The sequence below is a fragment of the Rattus norvegicus genome, chromosome 2 (assembly GCF_021556685.1).
Source record: "Rattus norvegicus strain SHRSP/BbbUtx chromosome 2, alternate assembly SHRSP_T2T, whole genome shotgun sequence".
Classification (NCBI taxonomy): Eukaryota; Metazoa; Chordata; class Mammalia; order Rodentia; family Muridae; genus Rattus; species Rattus norvegicus.
Window position 1 is genome coordinate 213,256,505 of NC_141535.1, and position 26,654 is coordinate 213,283,158.

General features: G+C 39.4%; 2 protein-coding genes across 4 annotated transcripts in view; one reads left to right on the forward strand and one right to left on the reverse strand.

Moving 5' to 3' along the window:
- Positions 1 to 26: 26 nt before the first annotated feature.
- Positions 27 to 1,787, forward strand: Arln (allregulin). The gene is made up of 2 exons (NM_001271116.1): positions 27 to 338; positions 1,019 to 1,787. Coding segments are annotated over exons 1-2 (198 nt in total). The 5' UTR covers positions 27 to 141; the 3' UTR covers positions 1,020 to 1,787.
- Positions 1,788 to 3,612: 1,825 nt separating this feature from the next.
- The window catches only part of Usp53 (ubiquitin specific peptidase 53), a 61,583-nt gene continuing 38,541 nt past the window's right edge, over positions 3,613 to 26,654 (reverse strand). For 2 of the 3 annotated variants that reach the window (XM_087620499.1, NM_001389268.1), the window contains 2 exon segments: positions 7,870 to 7,966; positions 3,613 to 6,489 (listed from right to left, as the gene is read on the reverse strand). In XM_087620499.1, the coding sequence (XP_087476625.1) occupies positions 5,580 to 6,489; positions 7,870 to 7,966 (1,007 nt within the window). In that variant the 3' untranslated portion in view covers positions 3,613 to 5,579. 3 annotated transcript variants of the gene reach the window in all.

Genomic DNA, 26,654 nt, shown 5'->3' on the forward strand with positions numbered 1-26,654 from the left:
GGGCGGAGCGGCGGAGCGGGGCGGGACGGGGCGTGGCGCCTAAGTGATTGGCGGGGCTGTCCGGAATCGATTGCTAAGACGAGGGCGCGCAGCGGCCTTCAGGTTTAGTCTCAGGTGCGCGGAAAGTGAAGCGACGTGAAGATGGAGGTGGGCCAGGCGGCGTCTGGTACCGATGGTGTCCGGGAGCGGAGGGGCTCGTCCGCAGCTAGAAGGAGGAGCCAAGATGAGCCCGTTCAGTCGGGGATGAACGGGATTCCGAAACACTCCTACTGGCTGGATCTCTGGCTCTTCATCCTTTTCGACCTGGCGTTGTTCATCTTCGTGTACCTCTTGCCCTGGTGAGTGTCTTGAGTACAGAGTGGAAGTGCTCAGGAGGCTGGCGACTGCTCCAGTCTTCTCCGGGAGGGAGGGGCCGCAGCTAGAGATGGCGGAGTTGGGAGAAAGAGCGAAAGTGGATTTCCTTGGCACCTCAGGTGCGCTGTCCTGAGTTTCACCACCACAACGGAACTGCTTAAGTTTTAGAAACCTATACTCACAATTAGATCTATCGTAAATAATAAAAATTACTAAAAACTAATAAAGATAAAAAGTAAATATCGTAAATAATAAAAAAATTAGGTTAAGTGTGATTAATCTAAAGTGATTTGAGTGTTGTGCGTGTACTTAAAATGTTATTCCAAAGCAAGCCCTGTAAATTTGTATGCAAATTTATGCAAATACACTCATCTTCCAAAGTATCCCCATTCCTCCTACTGTCAAAGAATGGAGTATCTTGGGTTCGCTTTGGCTCTCATTTTTCGGTTTTGTGGCAAACTAGAAGGCAGAGAATGAGGGGTGGGGGAGTTGGTAATCTGATGATGAAAAGATAAGAATTTTTGATAAAAACTTGTTAAGCCATTTTGGTAAGCCATAGTGTAAATTATGTAGGGATAGGCAAAGGCTAGCAATATCGATGTCCAGTGTCTCATTAAATGTCAAAAATAAGCAGATAAAGGAAACAAATGTTTGGTCTTTACAGATTGGTTTGCTGAGAGTCTAGAACACGGCTGGCTTCTGGAGTGAATCCTGAAAACTACTAGACTTCTTGAATGAAGAGGACTTCCAGGAGCTGAATTCCAGACCTCCAGGCTTTCCTTCAGCCCTTGACCTCCCTAAAGTAGTACTATATGTTTAAAACCATGATTGTAGCTAAATGATATATAATATATATTTTTAATAATGCCTGTAATTTAAGTACTTTAAGGAAATTTATGTAGCATTTACTCATCCATCGGGTATCCGGCCCCTTTCTATTACCCAGGCATCAGTTGGGACACAGCAGTGAACATCAGCAAAAAAAAAAGTTATCTTTGTGAAGCTTACTTTCTCAGATATTGTTTTAAAACTATGCCATTATAAAATAGTTATCATCTAGGGTTGAGTAGGTAGCATTTATGCAGAAAGGCTACAGTCCCAAAGCAGCTACCATAAATATTTTGGAAGCTATTCCTTTTCACCTTAAGATCTGGGTAATTAGAGTTTTTTATACTGCTGGTTTCAGTACATGAGAACTGCCTAAAATATTCAGAGGTGGTGTTCTTCTCCCTTATAATTCACAATATTTGGTAAACTGTTGACAGTTGTCTTAAGATACTGTTGCATTTGCTTGGATAATTTTTTGTGCAAAGTGTAACTGAAGTATGTGTATTAGAATACAGGACTGGGGTGACACTGAGTTTACCACACTCTGGGACCCGATTTGTACTGCTTACTAATATTCTCTAATAAATGTTTAATCACTGAATTTAGCTTCACTGTGTCAGACTCTCTGGTGGTAGTGTGGAGAGGTTACTGGCTTGCCGTTAGGTCACACTGTTTTTTTTCTCTTGTGTCCCAAGCCAGCCTACCACAGGTGCCAGCTGCTCTGGACATTTCTAGTTTGGAGAACTTAGTATAATGGTGAGTTTTTGGGTCCCTTTGAGCTAAGGGATTCACGACAGATGGCAAAACATTATTCCTGGGTCTGTCTGTTTCAGGAAAAGCTAATCTGTTGGAAAAACAGTAAAGGAAGCCTCCATGATGTGAGACCAGTCATCCCCCTTTTAGAGCCTGGACAAGAAGAGAAGGCAGATCTCTCTGTTGGAACATCTATTTGTGTGGATACTGTCCTGAGATGAGCAAAGGCTGCGCTGATGTAGCCTGGCCTCAGAACAAGACAGCAGATCAGGACAAGCTGGGTTCAAAGCACAGGTGTTTCCTCCACGCAGGACTGCTCTGACCTTGGAGTTAACTAAGCTGGGACCTTGGGCCCCAGCTGGGACTGTTCTGAGTACCTTGACATTGACCCACTGCCTTAATGCTTCAGTCGTGTACCCCTCCCCTTAAAATAGCCTCCTTGAAAGTGTTTGTCTTTACTGTCATGCCCACTGTAGCTGAACAGCTGTAATTAATAAACAGTCCTCCAGCCCTTTTCATTACTTCCCCCATTGCCCAGGTTACCAGCTTTTCAGTTTTCATCTGTGTGGACGTCAGTGCTTACAGTTCTGAGTTCTTAGGCTCTGGCCAGTCCCTAAGGTTTGGACTAAAACTCAACCTTCCCTAGGCGTCAAGCCTACAGTAGATAGATGAGATTTCTAGGCCTCATGTAAGACAATTTCTTGCTGATAATTTCTCTCTCTATAGTGCTTTCAGGAACTCAAGAATAGTTAATACATAGCTGTAATTGCCACACAGGAACAGCATGAAGGCTCCAAGTCCTATAGATAATTGAGATTTTTTTTTAAGGAAACTATGATGCTCACACTTTAGAAGTTACTAGAAATATAAAAATGGGACTTCAAGGCAAGCTGCAAATTTGTTCCCATTTAAAGACAGCAAAAAAGTAATCCACACTTGGTTTCTAAACGTGAAGTAGCTTCTGATCATTGCATCTGAACTGGCTGAGGACTTGGAAGAACTTTTTAGGGGGACATTAACTGAAAGTTCCAGGAGTTAAAGAGCTCCAAACCCTGGGCACTAAACACAAGACACACATGGAAGTCAGTGACGGCACAGAACTGGGCACTGGACCAAATGTTTGCTATAAGGCTTCTTAGTCAAGAATGGACTTTGCTTTTGCTTTTACATTTTGTTTTCTGGGACAGGGTCTTACTGTGCAGCCCTGTACACAGCTTTGCAGACTAGGCTGGCCTTGAACTCAGAAAGATCCACCTGTCTCTGCCTCCTAAGTGCTAGGAGTAAATGTACACATTTATTTTTCTTACTACTTGGAAGTGAATAGAAAAAAATAATTTCTTATTAAATGAAAGTCACATCTAATCTAGATTTGATGTTGGTAAGCTTTTAATTGAAAAAACAGCCCTGCATACCCATTACGAATTGTTTATGGCTGTTTTCAATCCAAAAATGCTTTGTTCCAGAGATTTACTATCCACATTGTCCACAGTCTAAATCACTGACATGTTGCCCAGAACTTGCTGCCACGAGCTGTGGTTCTGACTTGGGGATGTAAATCTTGGGAACATCCTCGGCTAACATTTGTAAACTTTAAATTTTTGTTTTTTAATGTTTCCCATAAATTGAGTAGTTGGGGAAGGGGACCACAGTTCATAAAGGCAAAGAAAAGATCAACTATACTGCTTAAAATTAAGTTTCATTTTTTTTGAGCCAAAAGAAGTTGATTTCACATGAAAATATAATACTCTGAAGATAACTATGTGAAACATGATTACATCATTTAAGAAGTTACAAGCTTATCGACACGGAAACATTGGTTAACAATAGGCACCAGAGAAGAAATACATACAATTAATTAGGCAAACGTACTGGATCTATTCTGTGTTGAATTGACAAACGAGCAGGTTCTCTATTTCAGTCTTAGATAATGCAGTGTGTAACTAAGCTGTGCATCAACCGAGAGGAGAAATGACACTTCTGTTTGCAAACTCGACGGAGTCGAAAGGTTCATCTAGGAAACTGCTGTAATGCACAGAAATTAGTTAGTGCTTCAGATAATGCATTCCCAACAGGGAATAGAGACCAAATGGGATTTTTTTTTAAACTTTAAAATCTTTTAAAAACTATTAAAAATAACAAGATCTTTTCTAGTATTTTACAGTGTTATAAAAGCAAGAATTATAAACACTGACATTTCAAATACAATTTTACAAAGTTTACATTATTTACAAACGCTCCGTACTAAAAGCTGTTAAAAAATAATCTTTAAGGATAAATTTTAATTTTATATTCAAGTGTTCCTTAAGAGAATACAAAGAAATGGTCACCAATTATGCTATAAATGAACAAAAACAGGGTTTGGCTAAGAATTGACAACACTTTTATAAGCAATTTTGAGTTAAAAGTACCTTTTCTTAAACAAGTGTTGGGTTTTGAGTTTTAGTAATTTGTAGGGCTCAGCGAGCTATGAGTTTTAAAGTCATGATTATGAGCCTTCCCATTTAGAGAGGTAATAAAGACAACTAATTTTGTAGTTCTTAATTCTCTGGAGTAGTTATTATGAAACTATGCTAAAACTAGTTTTCAGCCTGTTACAAAATAAAATAAAAACTAATAAGGCAATTCAGCTTACTTTCAAAATAATGAAAAAAATTAATATAAATAAACTCCACTCCGTGATGGTAGTGGAGCTAAAGCCATTATTTGTTTAAGTAAAAAAAAGAAAGAAAGAAAGAAAACATTTCATTAAGATTAAACCTTATATAAAGGCAGAAATTTAACCTGGAAGCCTCAATAGTAAAAGCACAGACCATCTAGCAATCTTTTAGTGATCAAAGCAGCAGTGACCATCCCGAGAAGAAGCCCAAAGTTAACTTGTAACATTGGTTAATAGCAGCCTAAAGTAAATCAAACCAAAGGGAAGATCTTTCACATTTCATATAAAGCTAGAAGACAATTAAATAAGATAAATATACTACCATATTTTTATTTTTAACTTACATGACTGAAATATTTTTGGGTACAAGTTATAATGGCTAATTATGATAGACACTCTGAAAAGTTCTAGGAACAAAGTAAATTTTAAATGACCTTGATATTTTTATTAAAAATTGTTCATCATTAAGCAAATGCTTTCCAGATGATAACATAGCAAATCCATGGGCATTTTTAAGACACTTGAAAGATCACTTGTATTAGACTATCATAGAAGTCAAAAGCATGTGGGTATAGCCATCTTTTGGTTACCCACCAGAAAGTGCTCTGCGAAAGCGGATACTGCTTTCCTAGACACGCTGTACTTCTTATTTAGCAGAATTCACCAGCCTACACTGAAGTATAGTAGTTAAACACCTGCTACCTAACAGTAGGAGGCACGGCGCTTGCTCAACTGTTACATACAGCAAATTAATTAGACACTTCCTTATTTTTCAAGGCACGCCAAGACCAAAGGAAATTTCTAAAATATTCAGTAAATTGATCATAAAATATATGTTAACCTGATTAATAATTTTCAAAATAACAGGTTTTATTTTATATATCATTAGGTTTTATCAGTTGGTATTTTTAATGGCTGGTTCATTTATCAAACAATGCATGCCAGGGTTTTTAATCTTTGCTCGGAGGACAGGTTGAAGAAAGGACCATTATGTAATAGATCCCTCTACCTGCTCAGTCTGAGACAGTGACTTATCACTACAATGGCCACTGCTCTCCGGAAAACAGAGCTTGGGTCTTTGATGGTACTTCAATCTGTACGTATCAGTCATGCAACTATCAACTGAGAAATAGGTAGTTAACGAAACTGTTTCACTGGGACACATAGACCTAGAGTCTTGATCTGGCTGGCAAAACATATTGACGAGTGCTTTTGAGTTTGCCTGAAAACCACCAGTTGAACAACTAGATGGGCAGCTGTTGGCAGCCTGGTGCTTCACTTGAATGGTTTCTTTATCTTTTTCCTGGGTCATGTACGCACTCCCTTCTGAACTTGGTCCTGAGGCTGTACTCAAGCTGTGTTTTGGAAGACTGGAGAAATTAGTGTTAAATGCCTCGGGAAGCCTGACGTCAGGTATAAATCCAGCTCTCTCTAACCTGGGCACACTGGTTGTAGAGTATTTCTTTGGTGGCAAAGGGGGTGGTGAACGGTGGCAGTGGAGTTTTGGCATCTGGCAACTATCAGCATTGCAAGCAGACTGACGTGTGAGTTCTCTGGACAGCGAATTCTCAGAGTAACCCTGTTCTGTGATGTTTTGCTGTGGCCAAAATATGACGGGTCCAGTTTCGGCCTTTAGCCCAGCAGTTCTCACAGACGAAGACAATGAAGATGGCGAGACTGTTTCGTTACTGTTGACTCTCTTCCCAGCCACAGAACTCTCATCAACATGAAATGGCACACCCATTCCTTCAGAAATTTCTGTATTACGCCACTCAGAACATTTGGTCCTATCTGGTTTTTCTCCTTTCTGTTCATTTGTCTGGTAGACATACTCTCTTGCAGGTGTTTGTGAGCTGGCTGAAGGAAACAGCTTGTCATTGGTTTCACCAATCTGTGACCTGAAATTTAAAAATAAAAATAAAAAGTAAAGCCAAGTAACCACAGAGGGAAATGAAGTATTTGTCTTTTAGCTTGATTTTTCCCAGCTTATGGTTTACATTTTTACAGCACAGTAGTACAAATGGGGACTACTTTGCAGCTGTTAACATTTTCGGTTCTCTCTGATCCTGAATCTATATGCCAGAAGAGTACATATATGCCAGAAACATCCATCACTTCACGAATCAGTATCTTCACTGTATGATGGGGAGTGGTAGTGGCAAGAGACTGAACCCAGGGCCTGTGCATGCTAATCACATGTGATCTTAAAACTCATTTCAGATTAAAAATGCTGAAACTACATTTATTTATGATAACATATACAATTTAAGGGAACTGTTACAAGCAAACAATTCAATAGCTTAAACATTTCCTACCAAGATTACGTTTCTAGGCAGCAGAGATGCTTAAATTCTGATATACAGTGCGAGACAGCGTAGTAATCTTAATCAAGACTGTCTTGAGGTAGTAAGTGATTTTAAAGTAAAGAGAAATAATTAAATTATTTTTCTCTATAGTAAAAGCAGTTTTTCCAGAGTTATTTGGAATTCAAAGAGCAGCAGGGCATGGCTGAACAGAAACAACTATGATGAAATCCCAGCTCCATTGCTTTTCATGTCACCATGGAAACTGCAAAGTGTTTCTTGTAAATACACTAGACCCTCCCCATTAAGGGTTTAGTTACCCAATGCTAACTCAGTGCCGGTCACTAAGCGAAAGCTTCCTGACATTATGAGTTTGGTTTTCAACTGTGCAGACCTCTGGGCAGCATTCCCTAGACTGTCTGAGTCCTGCCCACCTGCCTACCTGTAGGCTGTGACACAGGGTGCTGCTGTGTCCTATCCTGTGCTTGTGCTCACCTAGTCCACAGTGACTGAGGATGTCAACTCTGTCAGGACAAAAAGGAAGTGCTTTAAAAAAGCTTCTTTAAGTTCTAGACTTAGGAAAATTGGAGAACAATAAGAGCCCAAGATCATGAAGAAGAAAAATTAAAGTCCTGCTGGTTTTATTTACACCTCAAAATGAAAAAGTGAGTGTTAGAGGGTAAACAACTGAGCAGTTAAGGTGGAAAAGGCATTAGGCATCTGAGGTTAAGTATAAGGAAAAGCTAAGGATATCAGCACTTCTGTATGCCTGCTACATATGAGAGTGCAGTAAAATGTGTACCAAACAGCTTGCAGGCATTCTGTCCTCAGGTCTACATGCTATTAAATTACCCAATAAAATAAGCATTGTAATACTTTCAGATTGAAAATACACATCTATTCCCTCTGCAAGAGTTTCCATTATATATGAATTCAGGAACTGAAAATTTCCTATTTCTAAATATCTATGATTACCTTTTTATCAAATGGTTTTTTATTTGCACATGTGATTCTGGGTGGAGCTCATAAGATTTATCATCTGCTTCCAAGTCCTGGAGGTCTTTTCTAAAGCCTGGGGGAAACAGAAGGGAAACAAAATAATTTAAATCATCTTATACACTCTAGTCCACTCACGTTACATCTGTGTATGTGATCTACAAAAGTTCAATTTTTCCCATTTGTTTACTAAATCCTTTTATGCAAGATTAAGATTACTTGTTCTAAGGTACCACCAATCTCAGAACAATCTTGTTGTTCTGGGTCATGTGTTCCTCCTCACTGCATGATCATTACTGAACATATAACAGTGGAAAAGCCTGTAGGAGACATGGTAACGTTAAGCAGGCCTCTGAAGCATCCACACCTGCTGCCCTTACGAGGCGGATGAGACAAGAACCCAGTTACCTGCCTCACAGGAAGGACTGGCTAGTGACATCAGTCAGTTCAAATACTGCGACAGTATGAGAACAGCACAGAAGACAACGTCAAGGCATGTGCACCAATCTTACCAAGAAAGTATTATCTTTGTGCAGAAGCAGACTTGGCAAGGCTACATGACTTGCCAGATTAATTAGGCAGCACATGCAAAACCAGATCTGTCTAACTCAGGCCTGTGCTTTTCCTCTCCGTGCTGGGGATGGAAGTGAGGGCCTTCTGCACAATAGGTAAGTGCTCTACCACTGACCCATGCCCAAATCATGCCCACATTCACCATGATTCATATTATGTACCGTGTGGCTTAACTTACCCTCAATTCTAACAATGATAGATATGAGGTTTTTTGAATGCTAAAGACTTATGAAAAATCACTTTAGGATTCAACTTGTTATTCCTAAGTAACATTGTGAATTTAAAAAATCCCAAACCACATTTTCCTTTTTAAGAACTATTTAGTCCCTAGAAGCCAATGTTGTACCATATAAAAGGTAGCAGCTGCCAAAGACGATCCAGCTCACCCCCAGAGAACTACTGTTGAACAGGTCCACTCCCCACATCCTAACTCTTTCCTCTTTTACTACCTCTGCTGGGGGTGGGGGGGGGGTTGGAGGAGACATTGAACCCTTATTAAAAGTAGGTTGCCCCTTCTGCCTGGTCCTTTCTGCTGGAACAGACTGCTAGCAAGTCTGCTCCCTGGAAGAGGCTATATCCTAAGGCATACCAGAGGATCCACTGCACTCAGCATTTGATAAGAGACCGGCACCCCCAACTCCCACAGCAGCTGCTGGGGGCCAGTGAACTCAGGGACCCATCATCTCCCTAACCACCCCACCCCACCTGCCGAATAACAGTCCCTTTCTGCCTGGTCCTTTCTGCTGGGACAGACTGCTAGCTAGTCTGCTTCCCAGAAGACACTGTATCCTGAGGGTTACCAGAGGATCTGCTACACTCAGAACATTTGACACCACATCCTGAGACATCCCAGGAGACCTGCTGCACCCAGGGCATCTGTGACTGCTCCTCCTCTGAAGAGACCTGCTGCACCCAGGGCATCTGTGACTGCTCCTCCTCTGAAGAGACCTGCTGCACCCAGGGCATCTGTGACTGCTCCTCCTCTGAAGAGACCTGCTGCACCCAGGGCATCTGTGACTGTTCCTCCTCTGAAGAGACCTGCTGCACCCAGGGCATCTGTGACTGCTCCTCCTCTGAAGAGACCTGCTGCACCCAGGGCATCTGTGACTGCTCCTCCTCTGAAGAGACCTGCTGCACCCAGGGCATCTGTGACTGCTCCTCCTCTGAAGAGACAGCAGTCTGAAGGCCTCCCAGGAGATCTACTATAGCCAAGGCAACAGATCAGCAGCTTCTCTGTGCCTCTGAAGACCCCACCCCCAGGTGGAAGGCCCCACAGGAGGTCTGCTACAGCCAGGGCAACAGGCCTACCAGGAGACCTGTTGCAACCTAGGAAAAAAGAAGAAGATTCCAGACAGAGTCACTGAGACCAGAAAACACTAGGGATAACCAGATGGCAAGAGGCAAGCACAAGACCATAAGCAACGGAAGCTAATATACATGGGCATCGTCAGATCCTAGTTTCCCCACGACAGCAAGCCCTGAATACACCAACATACCTGAAAATCATGGAGCTGACCTAAACTCCTATCTCATGAAGATAATAGAGTCCTTTAAAAGGAGGATATAAATAACTCACTGAAAGAAATACAGGAAAGTCCAGGTAAACAGATAAAGGGACTGCATAAAGTGGTCCAAGACCTAAAAGTGAAGTAGAAACAATAAAGAAAACACACACACACACACACACACACACACACACACACACACACACACTCTCTCTCTCTCTCTCTCACACACACACACACTCTCTCTCTCTCTCTCTCTCTCTCTCACACACACACACACACACACACACACACACACACACACACACAAACCTGGAAATGGAAAACCTAGAAAGAAGACAGGAATTACAGATGTAAGTTATCACCAACAGAATACAAGAGATAGAAGAGAGAATCTTAGGTGTAGAAGACACTGTAGAAGAGATTGAACAACGGTCAAAGAAAATTCAAAACAAAAAACTTCTAACCCAAAACATCCAGGAAATTCAGGACACAATGAAAAGACCAAATGTAAGAATAACTAGAATAGAGGAGAATCAAGATTCCCAGCTCAAAGGACTTGGAAATGTCTTCAACAAAATCATAGAAGAAAACTTCCCCAACCTAAAGAAAGAGATAGTCATAAAGGTACAAGAAGCCTACATAACACTAAACAAATGGGACCAGAAATGAAAATCCTCTCATCACATAATGGTCAAAACACTAAATGCACAGAACAAAAAAAGAATAAAAAAATAAAAAGCTGCAAGGGGGGGTTGGGGATTTAGCTCAGTGGTAGAGCGCTTGCCTAGGAAGCGCAAGGCCCTGGGTTCGGTCCCCAGCTCCGAAAAAAAAAAAAAAAAAAGAAAAAAAAAAAAAGCTGCAAGGGAACAGGGCCAAGTAACATACAAAGGCAGACCTATCAGAATTACACCAGACTTCTCAACAGAGACAATGAAAACCAGAAGAGCCTGGTCAGAGGTCATGCAGACTCTAAGAGAACACAAATGTCAACCCAGGCTACTATACCCAGCAAAACTCTCAATCAACATAGATGGAGAAACCAAACTATTCCAGGACAAAACCAAATTGAAACAGTCTATCGACCAATCCAGCCCTACAGAGGATCCCAGGAGGAAAACTCCAATACAAGGAAGATACCTATACCAAAGAAAAGACAAGATATTAAGCATCCCACAACAAAGTCAAAAGGAGAAAACCACAAGCACATAAAGCTACCTCTAAAAACAAATAGCACCTCTAAAAAGCAAACAGCAGTCATCTGTCTTTACTATCTCTCAATATTAATGGTCTCAACTCACCTATAAAAAGACATAAGCTAACAGACTGGATACACAAATAAAACCAATCATTTTGCTGCATACAACACACCTCAATAACAAAGACAGACACTATCTTGGAAAAAGGTCTTCCAAGCAAATGGTTCCAAGAAACAAGGTGGAGTTGCCATCCTAATATCCAATAAAATAGACTTTCAACGAAAAGTTATCAAGCATGATGAGAAAGGATACTTCATATACATCAAATGGAAAAAAATCCACCAAGAAGAAGTCTCAATTCTGAACAGCTATGCCCCCAAATGCAAGGGCACCCATATTCAAAAAGAAACTTTACTAAAGCTCAAAACACACATTGAACCCCACACAATAATAGTGGGAGACTTCAACATCCCACTCTCACCAATGAACGGGTCATTGAAATAGAAACCAAACAGAGACACAATGACACTAATAGAGGTTATGAACCAAATAGATCTAACAGATATCTACAGAACATTTCACTCTAAAACAGAAGAATAAACCTTTTCAGCACCTCATGGTACCGTCTCCAAAATCGACTATATAACTGGTTACAAAAACAACCCTTAACCAATACAAGATGATTAAAATAATCCCATGCATCCTATCAGACCACCATGGTTTAAAGATGGTCTTCAATAATAGCAAAAGGAACAGAAAACCCACATACATGTGGAAACTGAACAATTCTCTACTCAATGATAATTTGGTCAGGGATGAAATAAAGAAAGAAATTAAAAACTTTCTGAAATTTAATTAAAATGTTGACACATCATATCAAAACTTATGGGACACAATGAAAGCAGTACTAAGAGGAAAACTCATAGCTCTGAATGCCTCCAAAAAGAAACTAGAGAGAGCATATATTAGTAGCTTGACAGTACACTAAAAACTTTAAAACAAAAAGAAGCAAACTCATCCAAGAGGAGTAAAAGGCAGGAAATAGTCAAACTCAGGGCTGAAATCAACCAAATAGAAACAAAGAGAGCAGTACAAAAAAAAAAAAATCAGAAAAACCAAAAGCTGGTTCTTTGAGAAAATTAACAAGATAAACCTCTAGCCAAACTAACTAAAGGGCCCAGAGGCAGTATTATCCAAATTAGCAAAATTAGAAATGAAAAGGGAGACATAGCAACAGAAACTGAGGAAATTCAAAAAAATCATCAGATCCTACTACAAATGCCCATACTTAACAAAACTGGAAAGTCTAGATGAAACTGATGGTTTTCTAGACAGATACCACATACCAAAGTTAAATAAAGAGCAGGTAAACTTTCTAAAGGCCTATATCCCATAAGGAAATAGAAGTCATTAAAAACCTCCCAACCAACAAAAGTCCAGGGCCAGATGGATTTAGTTCAGAATTCTACCAGACCTTCAAAGAAGACCTAATACTACCTAATCATTCTATGAAGCCACAATTACTCTGATACCTAAACCACACAAGGACCGAACCAAAAATAGAACTTCAGACCAATCTCACTTATGAATATCAATGAATACTCAATAAAATTCTTGCAAATCAAATCCAAGAACACATCAAAACCATCATTCACCATGACCAAGTAGGCTTCATTCCAGGGATGCAAGATTCGTTCAATATACGAAAATCCATTAACGTAATCCACCATATAAACAAACTTAAAAAAAAATCACACGATCATCTTCTTAGATGTAGTAAAAGCATTTAACAAAATACAACATCCTTTCATGTTAAAAATATTAAAGAGATCAGGAATTCAAGGCCCATACCTAAACATAATAAAAGCAGTTTACTGCAAACCAATGGCCAATATCAAATTAAATGGAGAGATACTTGAAGCAATCCCACTAAAATCGGGGACAAGTCAAGGATGCCCACTCTCCCTATATCTATTCGATATAGTACTAGAAGTGCTAGCTAGAACAATAAGAACAAAAAGAGATCTAGGGGATACAATTTGGCAAAGAAGAATTAAAGCTATCACTATTTGCAGATGATATGATAGCCTACAAAAGTGACCCAAAAAATTCGACCAGAGAACTTCTCCAGCTGATAAACAACTTCAAAGTGACCAGATATAAAATTAACTCAAACAAAACAGTAGCCTTCCTTTATACAAATGATAAACAGGCTGAGAAAGAAATTAGGGAAACAACTTCCTTCACAATAGCCACAGATATTATAAAATATCTTGGGGTAACTGTAACCAAACAAGTGAAAGACGTTTATAAGAACTTCAAGTCTCTCAAGAAAGAAATCAAAGATCTCAGAAAATGGAGAGATCTCCCATGCTCATGGATTGGCAGAATTAACACAGTAAAAATGGCCATCCTACCAAACCAAAGGCAATCTACAGATTCAATGCAATCCCCATCAAAATCCCAACACAATTCTTCAAAGACATGGAAAGAACAATTCTCAAAGCCATCTGGAAAGGAAAAAAACCCAGAATAGTGAAAATAATTCTTAATAATAAAAGAATGGCTGGGGGAATCACCATCCCTGACCTCAAGCTCTACTACAGAGCCAATAGTGATAAAAACAGCATGGTACTGGTATAGTGACAGATACATTGATCAACGGAATAAATGAAGACCCAAAAATAAAACCACCATGTAGGTTGATGTCATTATGCAAGTGAAGGCAGATACAGGATAGAACAAGGCCTGCCATTGGATGAGAAGGAAGGATGGACGGGAGAAAAGTTTTAGAGAGGATAAGATGGGGCGAGAGGAGAGGGAGCAGTCTAGAGAACATGGAGGCAGATGTTAAGATTTCTCTCTGCATATTTACAGGTTGATATGACTTTTCTTAAGGGATGGATGTGTACAGTGTTTTGTGCTGTTTAGATGGGCAATTATATCTTATCAATTGGATCACAGGTTATTGTGTGTTGTGCTCTTTCACGTGGTGACTTGAGTTCAAGAGAGTGTGTAATGGCGGGACACAATGGGCCCGCCACAGAATTGGGATGTATATGCCTGGCATGGTGGCAACCTGCCTTGGGAACTAGATAGGTAGAGAGATTGCTGCCGGGTTCAGTGAGCAGCCATTGGCAGTATGAGATAGGATGGAGCTTGGTGGATTAGACACTTTGTTGACTGAGATGAAAATAATCCCTATGGTGCCAGAAGTAGTGTGGAGATAAAAGAAACCATTTTAATTATACAGCAACAAGTGGCAAACCAATGTGTTGGACAAGAATCCACTAGTAAGTAAATATTTTCAGCCCAAGAGTTAGAAAGTTTTATTTTCTAAGTAAGAGGGGCTCAGCGCCATGCTGAGTTATGTGATGGCCCAAGAGTGGGAACCTTAAAGGAACAGAGGAGGGTCTGCTAACAGACTCTAGGTCCCCTGTTGTGAAAAGTGCAGGCTGCTCCTAGCCACAGAGAGTTAAACAAATGGGAGTTGCCTGCTTCCTTATCAGATGTTGATTAGAGCATGATTAAAAAGGCTGGTTTATTTGCTTTTAGAATACTTATATACTCTTTGACCAACCAAGAGATCCAGAGGCTTTGGGTTTGTCACGTATGCCACTGTGGAGGAAGTGGATGCTGCCATGAATGCAAGGCCACACAAGGTGGATGGCAGAATTGTGGAACCTAAGAGAGCTGTGTCAAGAGAAGATTCTCAGACCAGGTGCCCACTTAACTGTGAAAAAGATCTTTGTTGGTGGTATTGAAGACACTGAAGAACATCACCTACGAGATTATTTTGAACAGTGGGAAAATTGAAGTGATTGAAATTATGACTGACAGAGACAGTAGAAAAGAGATTTGCTTTTGTCACCTTTGATGACCATGAATCTGTGCATAAGATTGTTATTCAGAAATACCATACTGTGAATGCCACAACTGTGAAGTAAGAAAGGCTCTGTCGAAGCAAGAGATGGCTAGTGCTTCGTCCAGCCAGAGAGGTTGAAGTGGTTCCGGAAACTTTGGTGGTGGTCATGGAGGTGGTTTTGGTGGCAGTGACAATTTTGATCAAGGAGGGAACTTCAGTGGTCGTGGTGGTTTTGGTGGCAGCCGTGGTGGTGGCGGATATGGTGGCAGTGGGGATGGCTACAATGGATTTGGCAATGATGGTGGTTATGGAGGAGGCGGCCCTGGTTACTCTGGAGGAAGCAGAGACTATGGAAGTGGTGAACAGGGTTATGCAAACCAGGGCAATGTCCATGACAGGAGGCGGCTTTGGCGGTGGTAGTGGAAGCAATTTTGGAGATGGTGGAAGCCACAATGATTTTGGCAATTGCAACAACCGTCTTCAAATTTTGGACCAATGAAAGGAGGAAACTTTGGAGGCAGGAGCTCTGGCCCTTATGGTGGTGGAAGTCAGTACATTGCTAATTTGCTAAACCAGGAAACCGGAGCAGTAGCTATAACAGTGGCAGGAGGTTCTAATTATAACCAGGAAACAAAGCTGATCGGGAGAGGAGAGCCAGAGAAGTCACAGGTTAAAACAGATTTGTGACCTCAGCCAAGCACAGTGGTGGCAGGGCCTTGTTGCTAACAAAGAAGGCATGTTTTAAACAACACTCATGTGTGTGGGACTGTATCTGTGACTAGTTGTATAACAGGTTATTTTAGTTTCTGTTCTGTGGAAAGTACAAAGCATTCCAACAAAGGGTTTTACTGTAGACCTTTCCCACTCATGCTGCTGACTGCTAAATGTCAAAGTTTGATCATGATGCTAAATAAATGTGTCTTTAAAAAAAAAGAATACATATATACAGAGTTTGTCTGAATTTCGCCCATGACTTGGAACTAAGATAGAAGAAAATAGAATTCTGTAATACCAAGCAGAGTAAATACAGACATATCTTATAAAGTTATTAATAAAGTCTGATGCTCCAGATAGAGAGCTTAACAGGTAGACGGTATAAAGATACAATGCTCTCATAAGTCCTACAGGATACTCATATTCTTTCTAACGTGGGCTCCACAGGAATTTTGGGTTAAAATCCTAGTTAGACAAGCTGCCTGCTTCTTAAAGACAAGTATTATTGGAAGGTGATTTAAGTTTGTTTTTGGAAGAAGAGAGTACAGAGATTACCCAAACCACATGGAGATTTTCACCCACGGTTCAGAACTTGGATAGGGAAAATTAGTCACTGACTCTAAGTAGAGAGTGGTGATATTTACAAGTTAATGAGGTTATTAAAAATAGAAGTCTGTACACCAGGTAGAGTGAATACAGACATATATTATGGAAGTTATTAATAAATAAAAATCTGAGGCTCTGGGTAGAGAGCTTGATAGATCAATGTATTTTGGGCTAAAGTCCCGGTTTGATAAGTTGCTTACTTCCTATTGGTATTAGAACTGATTGAAGATATTTAACTTGTTTTATGAATTACCCTGCTAAGGCCATATGGCTCAAAGATGCTGGCCAGCGAGGGTTCGTGGTTAATTTTGATATTTACTACAACAGGAAGCTCAGGTTCTCTTACTGTGGGCTCCATGGGAATTTTGACTTAATTTCCTGTTATGACAGATTAGAAAAGCCTAAACGGGCTCAGACACTTTTGTTCAGCTTACTTCTTTCGGTAAAATTGTTTTAATTTTCATAATGCATGTGAGTTTGAGTCTTGTTATTCCTCTGGGTGAGAGTGCAAGACACAAGTTTTGCTGGTTAAAGACTAAGGAACATGGTATTTTGGGAGAAAGGTCTTGTCTTTATGTTTTTAAAAAGGGTGATTAGGCTCTGGACACCTTCCAAGTTATATGGATCAGATCTGATAGAGGGAGACCACCTGAAAAACTAAATTCAAGAGAATCAAACAAAAAGATATCTCGATTCTAAACTTTTGTCTTGGGAATTATATTTTGCAGAATGCACCTGCTTGGATTCCCGATCTCAAGGACTTTCAGCTGGGTCAAGATAGACAGACACATTAGGGTACAAGATTCGATCCATTTTCCCTATCCCCTACCACCCAAGGATATCTATCTCATTGCCCATGTACACTTGAAATTATTGAAGAGTTGTCACCCTGATTCCCTTGACTTTGGGGGGCTGAAGGTGGTTATTCTAATGTTGTTTTTACGAGCAATTTAGAAATGGTCATAATTTAATGTGAAGGAATTAGCTAGATTGATTTGTACAGCCATAATCTCATTTGGTAATTATGCTAAAATCATATCTTTACTTTAGTATAGAACTTATTTGTTACAAAATTTTAAAAGTACAAGGTTTGGACCCAATCCTTCTATTGATGCCATTACAAAATTCTGAGTTAATTAAACATAGGAATTACGGGCCAAATAGCGAATTCGTAGCTCCTGGTTCACCATTAGAATGTTTTAAAAATTTCTCGTCAGAAACAGCTGAGAATAGTTAATGGACAAAAGTCCAGATTACCTTATATAGATACATAGTTTTCAAAAACGTCAGATATCCATAAAATATAACATTTAAAGTTATTTATCTTTGGTTGAGACATATCTGCTCCTAACTCTTCCCCTTTGGTGGATTTAACGAAGAACTTGAGCATCTCTACCTCCAGATGAGGAAAATCTTTGTGGTTAGGCAGCCACTGAGCAGAAGCTGCCCATTTCACCTACTGACTATACTGTCCAAAAAAGGACACATTATGCAGAATAGTCGACTGATAATCTTTGCCTAGCCAGAATTATCAGCCCTTCAAGATCTCTGCATTTCAAGGGTCTGTCAGTTGATCCTGGACCAGAAGGCTGAAGCCTTGCGCTCACAGTGGCTAACTGGAGGGCTGTGCTAGTGGAGATTTGTCTCTACAACCTCTCAGTTCTGGAAGCCGTGTTAGGCTTCCTATGTTTATAGATATTTGGTCATTCTGATGGGGCTGAAGACTGATTATAGACTCATAGTCTACTCAGACTGTTTAACTTTGAAAATACATATCTAATTAGACAGTTATCAGTGTATGAGCTAGCCAGGATATAACGTAGATTTTAAGCCTTTCTTAAGCTGGAATGGATAACTAAATGTTCTAACTGATCAAAATGTTGGCCTGGGCGTTAGGTGTATTTTATGCTTTTAAATTACAAAATGATAATAGTGCTCAGCTGACATCCGAGAGAAAAGTTTTCTTTTTAATTAGACAGAAAGGGTGAAGTATAGGTTGATGTCATTATGCAGGTGAAGGCAGGTACAGGATAGAACGAGGATTGTCACTGGACAAGAAGGAAGGATGGGAAGGAGAAAAGTTTTAGAGAGGAGGAGACCAGGCAAGAGGAGAGGGAGCAGCTGGGAGAACATAGAGGCAGATGTTAAGATTTCTCTCTGCACATTTACAGGTTGATATGACTATTTTTAAGGGATGGATGTGTTCAGGATTTTGTATGTCTAGATGAACAAATTTTATCTTATCTAGATGGGCAGATTATATCTTATCAATTGGATCACAGGTTATTGTGTGGTATGTTCTTTCATCTGGTGACTTAGTTGAGTTCAAGAGAGCGTGTGGTGGTAGGACACACTGGGCTCATCACAGGATTGGGATGTATATGCCTGACACGGTGGCAACCTGCCTTGGGAACTAGATGGGTAGAGAAATTGCTGCCAGGCTCAGAGAGTAGCCATTGGCAGTGTGAGATGGGATGGAGCTTAGCAGGCAAGAGGCTTTGTTGACTGAGATGAAAATATCCCGCAGATGCCATGTGGCACTACAGTGCCAGCACTAGTGCGGGATAAAAGAAACCATTTTAATTATACCACAACAACCACACACTTATGCACACTTGATCTTTGACAAAAAAGCCAAAAATATACAATGGAAAACAGAAAGCATCTTCAATAAATGATGCTGGTCTAAATAGCTGTCTGTATGTAGAAAAATGAAAATAGACCCATATTTGTCACCATGCACAAAGCTCAAGTCCAAGTGGATCAAGGATATCAACATAAAACCAGATATACTGAATCTAACAGAAGAGAAAGTGGGAAAGAGCCTTAAACTCATTGGCACTGGGGGAAATTTCCTAAACAGAACTCCAATGGCTCACACTCTAAGATCAAGAATTGATAAATGGGACCTCATGAAATTGGAAAGCTTCTGTAAGGTAAAGGACATAGTTAATAAGACAAATCGGCATCCTACAGATTGGGAAAAATCTTCACTAACCCCACCTCCAATAAAGGACTAATAGCCAAAATATATAAAGAACTTAAAAAGCTAATCACCAAAAAACCAAACAACCCCAATCAAAAAAATCGGGTATAGAACTAAACCAAAAATTCACAACAGAGGAATCTCAAATGTCTGAGAAGCACCTAAAAAAATGTTCAAAGTCTTTAGTGATCAGAAAAATGCAAATCAAAACGACCCTGAGATTCCACTTTATACCAGTCAGAATGACTAAGATCAAAACCTCAGGTGACAACACATGTTGGTAAGGATGTGGACAAAGAGGAACACTCCTCCATTGCTGGTGGGACTGCAAACTGGTACAACCACTCTGGAAATCAATTTGGAGGTTCCTCAGAAAATTGGAAATAGACCTACCTAAAGACCCAGCAATACCACCCTTGGGAATATACCCAAAAGATGCCCCACCATGCCACAAGGTCACATGCTCTACTATGTTCATAGCAACCTTATTTGTAATAGCCAGAAGCTGGAAACAATCCAGACGTCCCCCAATAGAAGAATGGATACAGAAAATGTGGTTCATTTACACAATGGAATATTACTCAGCTATTAAGAATTAGGACATCCTGAGTTTTGCAGGCAAATGGATGGAACTAGAAAATATCCCGAGTGAGAAACTCAGTCAGACCCAAAAGGACATGCACAGTATGTTCTCACTAATAAGTGCATATTAGCCAAAAAACAAAAACAAAAAAATGTACGGAATACTCAAGATACAGTCCACAGAATTCAAAAAGTTCAACAAGCCAAAGGGTCTAAGTGAGGACACCTCGGTCCCACTCGGGAGGGAGAAGAAAGCAACAACAGGGTGGTGGGGAGACAGGCACAGGGAGGTTAAAGGGGATGAGGTAGGGGGAGAGGGGAACATGATCTAGTATTGGGGGCGGGGGGAAGGACTGAAGTCCTGAGGGCCAGCAGAAAGAATGGAAATAAACAACTATGTGCCAGAGACCTGGTAAGTGAGAGACTTTCAGGACTCAAAGGGGGGACCCTAGATGAAAGGCCCTACAGTGGGGAGAGGAAACTTACTGAACCCACCTCCAGCAGAAAGAGAGGGTATCAAATGAGGGGTGCAGTTGCTATCCCACAGTCAAAACTCTGACACATAATTCTTCTTGTCTGAAAGAAATGCAGGGATGGAAACAGAGAAGAACCTGGGGAAAAAAAGTCCAACAACAGGCCCAAAGTGGGATCCAGCTCATGGAGAAGCCCCAAGACCTGACACATTACTGAGGCTATGGGGCATTCACCAAAAGTAACCTACCATGGCTGACCTCCAAAAGACCCAACAAGCAGCTGAAAGAGTCAGATGCAGATATATGCACCCAACCAATGAACAGAAGCTGCTGACCCTTGTGGTTGAATTGGGGAAAAGCTGGAGGAAGCTGAGGAGGAGGGCAACCCTGTAGGAGGACCAGCAGTCTCCATTAACCTGGACCCTGAGATCTCTCAGACATTGACTGGATCACCAACCAGGCAACATTCACCAGGTGAGATGAGGCCCCCAACACATATGCAGCAGAGGACTCCCAGGTCTGGGTTCAGTCAGGGAAGATGCACCTAACACTCAAGAGACTGGGGGCCCCAGGAAGTTTAGAGGTCTGGTGGGATGGGTGTGGTGGGGTGGGGACATCCTTGTGGAGACACTGGGGTTGGGAGAGGAGAAGTGGTATGGGATATGGAACTGTGGGGGAGGGTGGACTGGGAGGTGAATAAAATCTGGAGTGTAAAATAAATAAATAAATAAATAAATAAGAATTCACTGAAATGAAAGTAAGGTCTTTACTGAAAATAAAAAGTAGGTTGCAAGAAATTTATGCCTACATCACATTTTATATTGCAATTATTATTTGGAGAAACTATCATGTATGTGAGTAGGGTCAAAGAAGTGCTGGTTATTTTTAGAATAAACAAAATCTGACATTTTTCAACTGCTATCTATATGAAGCAAGATTTTCTTTATATATGAAAAAAACCACTAACACGACAGTCTGAACGCAAACCACTAAGACGAAGAAGGCATTTCAACTCCTCCCTCCTTTCACTATTTGTTCTGAAAGCAATGTTTAAAATCAAATGTCCCCCACGCCAATATCCAGTTTTGCCTTTATTACTCTTTCTGAGCTTGGTTCTCTGCCCCAAGAAGTCCTGTTTATGTCAGTGTGTATTAGATTTTCTCTATGTGAATAAATATTTAAAAATTTTCTTTCTCTACCACCAGCATAGGAAATGCTGATAAAATCCACAGAAACAAACCCCATTGGTAGATCAATCCTTTTCTAAGGGTAAAGATGTCCTAAATATAACATTTCCCACATTTCCTTTGAAATGCTGACTGCCAAGTCCAGGTGACTGCCAATAGTGTTCTTTTTTAAAATGTTAGCCTTAAGTACTCTGCAAAACCAATTCCCCTTTCAAACTTGAGGAAGCAGGTTGTGGGAAGTTAGGAAACTTAATCAATGCTAGCTTATCTTGGGTTAGCTGAAAGCCATCTCTCAGCTTTCATGAGCACATATTATTAACATATAAGCCCCAAATCACCTGTCATGCGGATGAAATAAAGACATTAGTTTAAATACCAGATAATATGATTGATCACTTTGTCTATCTTTTCTAAAGTCAGTCAGTCAGTCAGTCAGTCAGTCAGTCAGTCTGTCTGTCTGTCTGTCTATCTATCTCTATCTTTTTTAAAGTGAAGTTCAGACAGGTCTAGCATTCATGATCTATCTATCTATCTATCTATCTATCTATCTATCTATCTATCTATCATCTATCTATCTATCTATCTTTTTTAAAGTGCAGTTCAGACAGGTCTAGCATTCATGATCTATCTATCTATCTAATCTATCTATCTATCTATCTATCTATCTATCTATCATCCATCTATCTATCTATCTATCTATCTATCTATCTATCTATCTATCTATCTATCTATCTATCTATCTATCTATCTTTTTTAAAGTGCAGTTCAGACAGGTCTAGCATTCATGATCTTCCTGCCCCTGCCTTCTCAACATAGCCCACCAGCACCCACCACATAACAATATTCCTCAAGAAGTTAAAGCCAAAGAAAAATACCCAAATACTTAAGTTACTAATTCACTGTACAATTCATATTTTTTGTTTCCTTTATAATTAGGTAGCAAATGCAAAACCAGACATTTTAGTTACATTAATTGACATTTTCATCACCCATTTGATCTGTTTCCCTTTATTCCCCTGGTTCTAATTTATCTGAACATCACATCTATGAATTAAAGCCTATAAAGAAAACAAAAGAAAACAGAAAAATGACATGTATAAATTGAATTACTTTAACTTAGGTGCACTTTTAATCCCTAAATAGATTGTTTTGGTATTAAAAACAAACAAACCCGATCTTTCAAAATTCAATTGGAAACTACAGTTGATTAAAATAACTGTTACTCTAAAAATATCAGTATGAGAAAGTTAAATTTTGGAAATGACTTAAAGCTTTAGATTGGTATGATTTAATCATTTCAGGTTGATTAAAAAAATCATTTCATTTCGTACCCAATAAATACAAATACAATTTGTAAATGTATAATAAACATTTTAAAAGACAAAAATTAATTACTTTAAAATCCCAATTCTTTCCTTGTACTAATTATTCACACAATAAGCAGCAGGAGGCAGCAGAGGACTTATAACCATGTTTGAAAATTTAATATCGCTGTGGCAGGCATTCAACCCACTGGGTTTGACTTCAGAATTCCAACTAACTTAAAAATAGATGTGTTATTTTTCTCTGCTGCTGACATAGACATCCACATGTCTTGCAGGGAATTTTGGCTCCACATTCTTTGTAAATCTGATAGTCCAATTTTAACACTTGGCACAGTAGAAGCCTCAATACCAAAGCACGCAGCTTTAACTGAGGTTAATTTTGATTCTGTAAAAACTCCACAACATAATCTTCAAGAACTTGAAATACATCCCTTATCTAAAAACATGGTTCATGTTCAGAACAGGTTCATGGAGAAATAAAACCTAGACAGTGCAATCTCCACTCATTATTGCAGTAACATTTAAAAATGTAAAAGTAGTTATTACAGTTTTCAACTTAGACTTATTTCCACTTATAATTGCAAATGCTAAGCAGTCAAGAACAGGAATGTAATCCCTGACTTAATTTACAAATAAAACATAACTCAATTATTTCAGAAGGATCATAAAACATCAACTGTCTACAAATATTTTCCTACCATATACCAAAAAGAGATTAACAGTATACAGTACTCTGTGCTAATGATACCCAGTGATGCTATAAACTAAAGTGATAGGAGTCAGTAACTTCCCTTTTCATGGGATTGTATTTTAAAGAAAAAAACATGTTGTTATAAATCAATTCCAATAGTACAAGTTTAGTTTAAAAAAATGCACAGATTATATTTCAAAAAGTTCAGAAAAAATTTAAAAAACTGAAAGTGATACAAAGATTAACTAAAGGTTCCCCAAATAATCAAGCGTTAAATCCCCCTCCTTTAGACATTTGAAAATAAGTTATATACATAATGGTCCTTTACTTGTAAATAAGTCAATGCTTCCTCAGTGTAGCACTGTTTCCAGCACTTCTTTTTCACGTAACTAATGGCTTGTTGCAAACCCAAGCTGGTACTTTTAAGTTGTTTAGTCTGTGGCCTTCCTTGAAGCTCCCCTCTCTGGATCCTCTGCAGTGCCCTCTGCTCCTTTCTTCTCAGGTCCTGCGACTCCACACCTTTTAGCACTTGCTCCTCCCTCCATCTGCCCTCGACTACCACTCTCTTACCCAGCTTCTTTGCTTCTGTCGATTCTTGTTTTGCCGTTGTACAATTTTACTGAATAATCTATCCAAACATAAGGCAGTCAATCCTATACGCGGTGGTTACAAATCACAAAATTTTCCTTATTTCTAAACTTCGTTCTTCACTGAATAATAAAGCCCATTTATCAAGGTGATGAGTTCAATAAATTAAAAATGAACATGATATCCCTTCTTCCATTAGGTATTTTCCCCTTTTGGTAAGTGGTGCATCTAGTTATGCCCAAACATGGCTTCCTTCCTTTTCTTTATTATGTATGTCTACCCACTGAAGTCATCTTTCTGGACACTGGTACTGCCTTGGTTAAGGAAAAGCCAAAGAATTTTCTCAGTGCTCAGAATTCACCCTCTACACAGCTACCAAAGAAAGCAAAGCCACACCATGATTTACGCTGTTAATCCTTCTTGAAGCCATCCCATGCCTGCCACTACATCTATACATTCCACTTTGCATACATCAACTACCTTATGTTTTCAAATATCATTACTTATTTTGACAGCATGTTTTTAATGTATTTCTTTTATTGTATTTGAAAGGATTTAAAATCCCACTAGGAATTTATTTTAAAAGAGAAGCTAAAAATTTCAAATACCACTGTGGCAACTTCAAGAATACCCTTGTATTGCAGAACTCATCATATGAGGTAAGGCTACTTAGTATCTCTAGTAATGCAAAGTTAATGCCCTCTACTGTCTTGATGGGCACACACACATGTGGTAGACATTCACAGAAACACACAGGCATCCACAAAAATAAATTTTAAAAAAAGAAGAAAGGAAGGAAGGAAGGAAAAGAAAGAAAGAAAGAAAGAGAAAGAGGAAGAGAAAGAGAAAGAAAATGAGCTACCACAGGGTTGGCAATTTCTCCTTGGATATGCACTAAAAAAAAATGATCAGGAAGACAGGAACATACTTGCAAACCAATGTTCACAGTAACAGTGTTCACAATAGCTAATGTGTAGCAACAGCTCAAATGCCCACCAAGAGAGGAATGGATGAGCTATAAGAAAATGAAATCCTTACAAAGCAACAATAGAATGATATCATGGCTAGGGGAAAGTCTGGGGGGGGGCCTCAACCCTACACAAAGAATTGTAGGCAACTATGGAATACTGAGAGCAGGAGGAGTCTTCCCCAGGGAAGAACACACCAGCTGGCTGGCTATTCAATGTTAGTATCTGAAAACATAAATAATATTAGACTCAACAAATTATATTTAGGTATCTAAGAACATATATATGTATATACACATGCAAACATACACATATGTACATACATATATTTTTGTAAAAATAATTAATGAAAACAATGAATCCAAGAATTTGATAGAGAGCAAGGAAGGATACAGGTGAGGGCTTGGAGGGAGGAAACCGAAATGGGAAATGAGTAATTACAGTATTATCTCAAAAATAAAAGAAAAACGATGCATTTATATGTGTTACAACATGGTTAACCCTTGTGGTCATTATGAATAAATAACCCAAATACAAAAGGATAAACACAAGCCTACCTACACAAGGGACCAAGAACAGCCAAACTGGTGACAAAACAAACCAACCAAACCAGCATGATGGCTGCCAGTTTCTTGAGGGAAGAGAAGAGCTGTGTAGTTGGGCTTTTGATACGATCGTTTGGGAGCTGGAGGTGGTGACAGTAATGTACAATGTAAAGTACTTAATGACACAAAGGTGATTTCCATGGTGAGTCTTTAAAAGCGTTCCTTACTGAAATAAAAGTGGAGATGTAGTATAACGCACATTCACCATATTACATGCATAAACAATGACGTTTCCACCATCACAATCTCTATGCCTTCTGTTTTGCAGCCATCAGGAAGCAAGGAGCATTTACTGAACCTGCAGTTATTGTTCGTGTCTCACCGACTCCTGCTGTGGTTTCTGGCCAACCTTTTACTGTTTCCTGTAATACTTGGTTACTTAGGCTTTTATCGGATTTTTAAAACAAGCCAGGCATTTTGATATGGGAAGGGAAAGTTATTTCCTTACTATAAAGTGTTTCCTCCTGATAGCATACATTTGATGAAAACAAAATAAATTATCAAATAATCACAGTCAAGGCTTGTAATCTGAAAAACAATCTCTACAAATATAAACAAGGACTAAAATGTTTTGTAATTGGTTGTTTATGGCTGCTCACAGTGAAAAGTTACACCCCCATTCTGATTTCTAAAACTTAAAAAGTTTCTTTTATTTCAACACAACCCCCTTTTCTTACCACAAATGCTCATGCTTGCTTGGCTTATAAGCTACTGTATATTTTTAGCATATCACCTGTAATAATGCCAGACCACTGCATATTATTTCCAAACTGAAGCTTTTCTGATGACCCTTGTTACTCTTTCTTAACGCCTATGGTATCATTGTAGCTATTACACAGGCATCTGGAAAACGACATTCTCCCATTGTCCCGGCATCTCTGCAGTTCGTACAGATAC

Bases quoted from the DNA above. Each gene is read 5' to 3' on its own strand.
- Arln (NM_001271116.1), top strand. From the start codon at position 142: ATGGAGGTGGGCCAGGCGGCGTCTGGTACCGATGGTGTCCGGGAGCGG.